At 37.0% G+C, this 9,991-nt stretch overlaps 1 protein-coding gene across 2 annotated transcripts; it reads left to right on the top strand.

The window, feature by feature from the left end:
* Positions 1-506: 506 nt before the first annotated feature.
* Positions 507-9,429, top strand: stx7 (syntaxin 7). Of its 2 annotated transcripts, none has more exons than XM_005808325.3 (10): positions 507-603; positions 2,393-2,485; positions 2,591-2,660; positions 2,872-2,962; positions 3,040-3,177; positions 4,468-4,508; positions 4,607-4,697; positions 4,796-4,868; positions 6,852-6,934; positions 7,753-9,429. In XM_005808325.3, exons 2-10 carry the CDS (start codon positions 2,401-2,403, stop codon positions 7,846-7,848), a joined length of 768 nt encoding a protein of 255 aa, XP_005808382.1. In that variant the 5' UTR covers positions 507-603; positions 2,393-2,400; the 3' UTR covers positions 7,849-9,429. The 2 variants fall into 2 exon arrangements, with proteins under 2 accessions (XP_005808382.1, XP_023203970.1); XM_023348202.1 differs by having other exon boundaries at positions 544-603; positions 2,388-2,485; positions 7,753-7,848.
* Positions 9,430-9,991: the final 562 nt, after the last annotated feature.

Here is a 9,991-nt window from a genome sequence, read left to right as displayed (position 1 = left end):
ATATTTAAAACAAATATTTTAAATGAGTTCCAATACAAAAAAAAAAAAAAGACTTTAACTACATGGAGTTTCTGGGATTTTTTTCCCCACTTCTCCTCGTATCCCCTACACTGCATCCTATAAACACCTTTTTTGTTTGTTTTTATTTATTTATTTGTTTGTTTAAATGTCACAAGTTCATCTTAGTTGAATGGAATGTGCTCTTATATTTCCCATTTTGTAGAACGGAAAGTCCTCTGTGTCACATTATATTTGTTGCGCGGCGAAACAGGAAAGCATGGATTCCCAAGTCTCTTGTGTAAATTTTAAAACGTTATTTCATTCCCTCCATTTTTTTATGTATTTATTTATTTTTTACAGAAATCAACGTGGTAATTTCGTTAAATGTCCTATTTTGCTTATCTTACATTGATAAGCTTTTAGAATGGGGCTTTATTTTATGACCAATTTTTTCTTTTTTTTCTTTTTGCTGCTTCTGAGAGTTTTTGTTGCCATTATTAAAGACCAGCCGGTGATGTGACGGCTGAGCGCAGACGGCGTCATGTGACAGGGGAGTGGCTCCAAATCAGGAAACACACACCACCGCTGCGAGCCTCAACGAAGGTAAAGTCCTAAAACTTCTCCAGAACCGAGCCGAATCTGGCAGTGACAGAGCCCACATATTAGGACTAGAACTCACTTTTACATCGCCGCTTTATTATTTAGCAGCAAAACGAAAGTTAATATGGAGGCTTCGGTAAACGGAATGCAGTGTGCACTTTGTTACTCACTTTTATACTCTCCATGTTCGTGTCAGCTGGTGGCGTTTGCTACCAATAGTTTCTACATCTAAAATAACTATTCGTTTTTGACATGCGAGATAAAGTCGTTTGAATTTGTCCCGTTTTCCTGAGATTTAAATCCCTCGAGTGATTTCCGCATTGCTTGTGCTCCCAATGGGACACGCCGACATTGCCAAAAATGACACAAAATGAGACGTAAATGACGTCAGGGGAGAAATATTACGCAACTCTGAAGCAGAAAGGTTGTCTAAGGTGGATGCGACAGGTTAACAGCTGGTTCTCAGCAGGCCGGGCTCACTTCCCTTAAGTTACAGGAAGTGTGCACGGCTGACCCACATTGTGGTTCCTCTGGCCCAACCCGGCTACACTGTAGCAGATAAATCCTTGAAACCAAACTAATCCTTACTTGTTTTAATTCAAGGAGCCTCTTTCTGTGGGTGGGCGCCACTGAGTCTGTGTGCTTTAATCGGTTGTTTTCACCTTACACATTCCCTTGTGTAAATTCATGTTGTGTTATTGTAAAACGTAGTTGGTCTGGCTGCTGATTTTGAATAACGTTTATGGTACATTTTGACCGGCTTTTATTGCACTTTGGTCACCATTGCTGTTGTCTTTAAAGTCCGTTGTAATAAAGTGATATGCACCAATCAGCCTTTTACTGGCTGGTACTGAAATCAATTTTTTTTTTAAGTCCAACAATCTCATTCTGGTTTTATCTAGTTTAAAAGAAAAGTAAAATGTTGTGTTGTAGACAGGCTATTGTTTTAAAAATAGACAGTTTGGAACAAAATGACCAAAACTGCTGGAGCAGGAAATGGGGAGTAGATGAGGGGGAAAAAACAGGTTTCCACCCAACATATATTTATTTATTTTTTTTATTTTGAGTTCTCATAGTGTGATCGCCTTTAGAGAAGTTGCCTCAGTTTTAGCTTATTGTGGGATTCATGCAAAAATGTACAACAGAACTGTGTAATATGATTCTATTGTTTATAATGGAAACAAAAAGCTGCATAAATAACTTACGGAACTTAGCCTAGTTTGTTATTTTGATTGGGGCGGACCAATTAATCGGCCAGCTGATTCATGATCAGCCGATACTTGCATGTGAAACCGATCATATCCATATTCCGTTTGTTTTTTTAAATGTGACAAATTAAACACTAGAGGAACTGATGGTTTTAATTTAATTCATTCAGTAGTTCTCGCTCATTGCAGTTTAACCAAGTTTTTAGTGTTTCACAGTTATTGTTCAAAATAAGATTGGAACATTGAAGGTGTTTGGGACCTTTATACATTAAAATAAATACATTCAAAATGAAGACAAACCACAGAACATAATCGATTGGTGTCACCCCAAAAAAACAAAAAAACAATGAAATTGTTTCTTAACTGTTTCTTAAGATGATCCACATACATCTGAAGTTATAGCTGGTATTACACCACAGTAGACACTGAAAACTCCCGTGTATATTCCCACAGATGAAGGCTACATGCTAAAAGCTACTGTCATGTGTTAGTCACGAGAGCAGCAGAGTGCAGTAGCTATGGTAATGAGATCTCAGCGTGACTTCATGAATGAGCTCTGATTGTGTTGCCGTGTGTCAGCGCAGCTTTCGCCATGGCGTACCACGCTGGGATTCCGGAGGATCCCAATGTTTTGGTCCAGAACATCAGCTCCAACATCCAGAGGATCACTGTGCTGAGTAATGCAGACACATTATCATCAGCGGCGCCCTTATTGAGGTTACAACCACTTTTCTGAATCACAGAATTGAGATTGTGATGTTTATTTCTCCCTTCTTGCTCAGCCTCGGAGTTGCAGAGAGCGGTATTCCTGCTGGGAACTGACCAGGACAGCAACCAGCTCAGACAGACGCTGTGAGTAATTGAGGCTTAGTTGGAGATGTTGCTTGTCTGTTTTTTTTCTTTTTCTTTTTTTTGTGTAAAATTATTTGACTAAAAGTACATTGAGGTACCACGGAAAATCCTACCCACACATGTTTATGTAGATAAAATAAATCCTTCTAACTTAGAACCACAATAGGATTTTTTTTTCAAATAATAAATAAATACTTTTTTTCTACAATAGTCAACAAAAACAACAGCAAGGCAACCAGCTGGCAAAAGACACCGACAAACTGATGAAAGTCTTCACGTCCCTTCCTATTGGCCCAGATCAGGTACACATTTTTAAATGGCTGTTTTGACCTGTGAGAAATCATAATAGTAATTTTTTACTCTGTTTTGGTGGCTTTAGCGGCAAAGGAAGCTACAGAAAGATCGGCTGCTGAACGACTTCTCCGCTGCTCTGAACAGCTTGCAGAAGACGCAGCGGCAGGCGGCCGACAAAGAGCGGGAGTTTGTCGCTCGGGTCCGAGCCAGCTCAAGACTGTCGGTGAGTAAGAGGCCTCCTCACTGGATGGATGACCGTCAAAGTTTAAGAGCTTCTGAGCAGCTTTTAGCGTTCCTGTAGAGATTCCGTTGTTTTAAATGTTCAAAAGAACATTTTTAGCTAATTTTTAATGGTACAAATAATAGATTTGGTCTTATTTTACTGTTGTGAACATTGTTTCAGCAGCAAAGTTGTTTTCTTCATGACTTGTGCCCTTTTGTACATTATAGTTACCAAAAAGATAATCAGAGGAAGTTGGGAGATTTTTATAATGCAGTTTACTTGCATGTATTTCACACTGTCAAATAGAAACAGTGTCTTTGTATATGGCGATTTCTTCAGAAGTGAGAACAAAACAGGAGCAGAAAACTCTTGAGTTTTATGATATAATCTTACAAAAATTGCAACACAACTCATAAAAAACTACTTTGAGCTCTGCAGCACGAGTGTTTTCAGTTTCAGACCCTCTGGCTGTTGATATAATGCTGAACACAGGTAAACTCATGCAAAATGTATACTTGACGATACAGTGAATTTGTGTCCTCCTCCACAGTAAGCTCTGGAACTGCTGGTTGAGGCTCAGAAACAAATCACTGATGTCCGGGAACTCTCCTCATATTCTATGGAAACGGCTTAATGCAGATGTAGTTGTCGCCATGCCAATGTGATCGGAGGGCCAAGAAAGCTACAAGTAGATGTCTATTTGCTTTTTGCTGCTGGCACACTGTGAATTGGGGCCTGACAAAGTGCAAACTCATCTTGAATAAAATCACCTAACTTCTCAACCATCTCACAGAAGATTTAGCTGAAATGTGGAAATTGGACTTGACATCTAACTGGACTGCCGTCATGGTTGAAACAAAAATAACTTGGCTCGTCTTGCATCCCTAAAAAGCATTTGTAACAATCTTATATAACACCAGATGTATGAGAAGTTCAGTTTTATAAGCGGCTCTCATGTTCCCTTTCCCTCATGCAGTACTGTGTTTAGACTTGGATTCCTTTGGGGGAGCCAACTTGCTTGGCAACTCTCTTCCCTCTTCGCTTATCTCACCAGACAGAGAAGTCTCTGTACCGACATTTTTCATTTTAATAAGCAGGATCAGTGACTTTCTGCTTTACGTAGCGCCTTAGGAATTGCAGTGCTGATGCCACATGAGGGTACATTTGATGAAGCACTTTATAGAGATTACACTTTATGCTTACTGAATCAATGTTTGGCTTAAGGAAACTGCTCTCTGATCAAACTTTCAAAATAAGGCACTTAAATATGTATTTTTATTTTTTTAACAGGGAGGTCAGCCTGACGACAGCTTTGGAAATGCACCTCCAAGGTTGAGTCAGAAGCTTTTAATAATGATTCATATTCCTTCTGCTGCTGCCATTGTAGTAGAAGTTTAAAGTAAAAATTTCTGTGCATGCATCCACGCAGTTACTCCCAGGTGCAATCACAAGCGGAGATCATCACCGAAGAAGACCTGAGACTGATCCAGGAGCGGGAGTCGGCCATCAGGCAGCTGGAGGTAGGATTCACACATGAAGCGAGCGTGACTCCTCAACTATGTGTGTTAGCAGCCAAACATGCGAGCAGCACCTCATGCCTTGTGTTCTTTGAATTTAGTCCGACATCACAGACATAAATGACATCTTTAAGGATCTGGGCATGATGGTTCATGAGCAGGGAGACATGATAGGTGAGTATCAGTTATTTTTGGTGTCATTTTTCTTCTTCTGTTGTAAGGCTAAACCACAGAAGAACAAGAAATAAGAGCCCCTTTGTTGGTTGTTTACTCCCAAAAAATGTAATAAAATTTGGCAAATTACATAGAATAAGTTAAAAATACGTACCATAACCTAGTCCCATGGATAATAGTAATTTTCCAGGTGTTGTGGCACAGGGGTAAAAGCGCAACCCACATATGGCTATACCTATAAGTAGAAACACAATCCCGCTTTTTAATCCTTTGCTTCCTGCTGATCCCATCTGGAATTTTTGTACCTGAAAATGTCAATGTTTCCAGCTAAAATCCCAGTAGAGTTTAGCAAAGCTTGTTATTAAGACTTGTTGACCCGAAGCTGACACTCTTTGCTGCAGTTGTCTAACAGTGATGTTTGGAAAAATAAACTCCTCCATTTTCATCATTCTCATTGTTGATAGCTGGCAAAATAAAATATGGGTCCTTCACTGTAGTGACCTGTGGCTTAAAAACAGGTCTTTGTGTGTTTGTACACAAAGAAACAGAACATTATGGATTACTAGTTAGACAATGCTAGAAACTCTGATCAACTCAAAATGTAAAATATAAATCAGAAAAGCTTCACTTACATTTTTAAAGGGATTGTTAGGAGTGTCAGTGTGTTTGGCTCTGCTAATTTTAAAACTTCCTCCTTCATATAGGATTTTTTTAATATAAAAAATTCTCAAATTTCATGTAGACCAGGTGTCAGCAACCTTTAAAACCCTGAAAGCTATTTTTGTCTTCTATCCAGCTGAACAAAATTAGTTGATAACCCAAAAGGCAACATAATACAAATTAGCTTATTTTTACACTAAAAATTATAAGATTTTTTAAAGTTAAAAACACATTTATTTTTGTATTTAGCTTAAATATTAAGAAAATCATCAAATTTTACATAAAGAGAATTAATAAATTTTCTTCATTTGACTGTTCATTTTTAAAAAAATGGAAAACATTGTTAAAAATGCACATAGATTGCACCCAACGGACAAAAATTACGTCGTAAAGAGAATATTCCCAACAGTAATGGCATCATTTTTATTTCTGTTCAGGCCCCTGATCTGAACAAAGGCTCCATGATTGAAGGGACACATGAAGTTACTATCTTATTGTTCTCCACCACTCTCCTATTGCTTGAGCATCTCGATCACTAAGATCTACAGTACAGACCAAAAGTTTGGACACACCTTTCTAATTCAATGGGTTTTCTTTATTTTCATGACTACTTATAAGGCAAGAAATCCCACTTATTAACCTGACAGGGCAACACCTATGAAGTGAAAACCATTTCAGGTGACGACCTCTTGAAGCTCATCAAGAAAATGCAGAGTGTGTGCAAAGCAGTAATCACAGCAAAAGGTTGCTGCTTTGAAGAAACTAGAATATAAGGGGTATTTTCAGTTGTTTTACACTTTTTTGTTTAGTGCATATTTCCACATGTGTTATTCATAGTTTTGATGCCTTCAGTGTGAATCTACAATGTCAATAGTCATGAAAATAAAGGAAACTCATTGAATTAAAAGGTGTGTCCAAACATTTGGTCTGTACTGTGCATCAGCTGTGGGGGAAAAAAAACGTAACAGTTGAAAGTTCATCCAACTCGTCAAATATATTATCAGCAAACAAACTGTGAAATGTTGCATCCAAGCTGTCCTGAGATTTCAATTTTGCACACACTGAAATTAGGATTCAATATATTGTGCAACTCCAACTGACAAAAATGCAAAGAAGACTAAGTCTGTGTCGTTGCTGATGTGTTGGCAAAAGTTGGTAAAGCTGATTTTGAGTGGTCAGCTCACTTGTCTTCTCTACAATGAGTCTAGGAAATTTGGAGTTAATAAAGCTGGTTTATGGTTTAGGATTATGTCCAGCTCTAGTAACTAATATGATGCGAAAATGGTGTAAATACTGTATGTGTGCATGTTTTGTGTTTTGCAGACAGTATAGAAGCCAACGTGGAGAGTGCTGATACCCATGTCCAGTCTGGCCAACAGCAACTTGCAAGAGCTGCAGAATATCAGGTAAAGTATAAAACAAAAAGAACATGCATAACTGAGATGAATAGCTCCGAAGTAGCGTTTAATATTAAAAACATCAGTTTAATCATGATGAAGCAGAGTGTAGGATCGCCTCTCCCTCCCATAAGAGGGAGACTTGTGAAGCAACAACATTAGTCACTGTGATTTCATAAATAACGGCACAGAAAAAAGGAAGCTCGCTCACTACTAAGTATTGTGGATCATCCATCTGCAGGATTCTTAAACAGTCTTAAAGCTACAAAATTAGACTTTTGTTTTCAAGACATTTGTGTAAAATTTGAAATGTTCTTTTTGTTTGTGTTCTACTTATTAATCATATTGGGGTTTTTTTTAAGTTACTGAAAGCTGTAGACACATTCATGAATACAAACAGGGAATTTCATTGCCTTTTTTAGCCTCTTGATCATTTCAGTTCTGGATTTTAAATTGGACACAAAGTTCTTGGGAAAAGGATTTGAAATTTCGACCTGATCTTGTGACATTGTAATATCATTTAGCACAAAGTGATTTAAAGATCTTTGGATTTAAACTCAAATGAACCAGTTTTCTAAATGTGATGGCTCCAAAGTTATTGCCAGCTTTGTCAGGATGTCGAAAACAAAACAAATCAGCTCTTTGCTCACACTGTTGAATGGGGTGCAGATTTTAAAAGCAGATGTTAAAAATGTGGAATTTCAAAATAAAGGGTAAAATGTGTATCATGCATTTTAATTTAAGAAACAACAACAACAACAAAAAAAACTAGTTTTGATCCATATAATCCCCAAGAAACTTTAATTTTCTTGCTTCCTTTTTTTTAGCGGAGCTCCCGGAAGAAGATTTGCATCCTGCTGATAGTCCTGGCCGTTGCTGGTGTCGTAATAGGACTTATTATTTGGGGCTCTCTCAGAAAATAAGACCTTCCTCTTATTGTTGATGTTGTCAGCTGTGACAAAATATGAAACACAATCCCTCTTATCCTAAGTTGTCTGTCTATCTTACCCTCGTCGCCCTATTACAAAATTTGTTTGCCTTGTTTTTGACAATGATGGTAAATTTATTGTGAAAGGTGGCCTTAAGTGAATCATTTGATTTAGATGATATAGTGTTGATATATTTTTTTTTTCCTTTTTATTGCTTCATTTAATAAGTGATGCCACAATTATTTTCCGAGTCTTTCTTTTGAATTGAATGATTATATAGATTATAGATAACGTCTTGGTATAGTGAATTAATATGGAGGTAAGTATTGATCATCCTTCTTCCTGTCAGGTTATAAATGATAATTTCAGACAAACCAGATTCACCTAATACCTGTTATGCTTTAAGTTAGGAATGTGTACAGCAATTGAAATGATTTTGAGAATGCACATTTAGCAGTTTGAGCTATATTTAACACATTAAATTAAAATATAAAGCTGTCTAACATTCCAGACAATAGAGGTAAGATTTGTTCCTTAGGTTCTTTATTTCCAATCAAAAATAGATATTTAAACAAGTTTTTCTTGGTCAAATAATGTATATACTGTCCATCCTGTACATAATTCACCTGGTGAGGGCTGAGCAATTCTGAGAATTTTTTTTTTCCCCGTTTATTTTATTTTTTTGTATGTGTGTGGTTTATTTTAACCCACTGACATTTGACACTCCTGTGCACCTTTACAATAATTGTTTTTTTTTTGGTTGATTTGATCTCATATTCATTTGTAAAAGAAAATATCCAATTACGGTACTGTAGTTCAGTAGAAACTGTGTGATGACCATTTATTGGACTACTACCTATTATTCGTTGTATCATATACTGTACATGACCAATCCCAAACTTAAGCCAAAGCCCATGAAGGCCTGATATTATATGTACAGTCTTGTAATAAAAGACAGACATTAATGCTACAGTTTCAGAAATGTTCCAATGCCTTTGTAAAATCTTTTTCCAATGTATGATAATATGGAGGTTTAAGATCTGATTGTAATTCTCAATAAATTATAGAACAAATTGAGTGCAGATTCCCTGTCACTGGATGGAAAAGTTGCATACGGATATGCATCTCAGAAATTAAGTATATTGTGAAAAGGTTTGATAGTTGTCACTCATTTCAGATGGTGAAAATCACATGCAGTAGATTCATCACCCATGGAGTGAAATATTTTAATACTATTTTTGTTCATTTTGATGATTATGGCTTTCAGATAATGAAAATGTTGGTCTGTGTGGTTGATGAAACTTGGTGGAGATGCATAGAAAAAATACTGCATCCAAAAAGGATATTAAATGTCATCGATTCGTATCTAGAGGAATCTTCTTGGTGAAGGACCTCCAGTTGCAGTCAGTCTTGCAATGAATCTGAAAAAGCCTCTGACTGTTGCTGTATGACAGCCAACAGTTCAATGTGGCAGAGATGATACTCTACAGTAACATTGTCTGCTATTTACATTTGATTGTATTTATTTGATTGTAGCTCAGATCTTGTATATCATTTAAACAGTTGTAAAACCAATACGGTGTTGCTGCGGTTTCATAACCACCCCCATCTTCTAAACCTTTTTGACTTTTGTCATTAAACACTCTCTTTTTCCTCAGCTGCAGCCTCTCTATGGCTGGACTGTTAGACTTTGACATCAGCACAGCTGTACATGCCATTCAAGCAAATAAACTCTAGATATAAGAAACGTTCTTTTGCTTCACTGATTTTGATCTTGGGCTTTTTTTTTTTTTTTTTTTTTTTTTTTTAAGCACAGACAGTCCTTGCTAAACTGGACCTGTCCAAAACCTGCATCTGGACTTTAGGTAACTTTCTGTGCAGCAAATTAATTTGTTCCCTATCATTTTGGAGGAGAAATATTTTGACTGGATGGATTATTTTTTCTGAACATCTGTGCTGATCCTGTGAGATGACATTGCACAAAGTGTGGTAACTATTTGTGGCCTTTCAAATGTTACTTCTCCCTTAAAATGAATCTTTTTAATAACTGCTTTAGCAATGTCCATAACTACTCTACACAAATAACGACAGAAAAACATACACACCAAACACGATCTCAAGCACAAAGAGGCTCTAT

The sequence above is a fragment of the Xiphophorus maculatus genome, chromosome 15, assembly GCF_002775205.1.
Source record: "Xiphophorus maculatus strain JP 163 A chromosome 15, X_maculatus-5.0-male, whole genome shotgun sequence".
Classification (NCBI taxonomy): domain Eukaryota; kingdom Metazoa; phylum Chordata; class Actinopteri; order Cyprinodontiformes; family Poeciliidae; genus Xiphophorus; species Xiphophorus maculatus.
The sequence above is the reverse complement of the archived record's forward strand: the minus strand, read 5'-3'. Positions and strand labels throughout refer to the sequence as shown.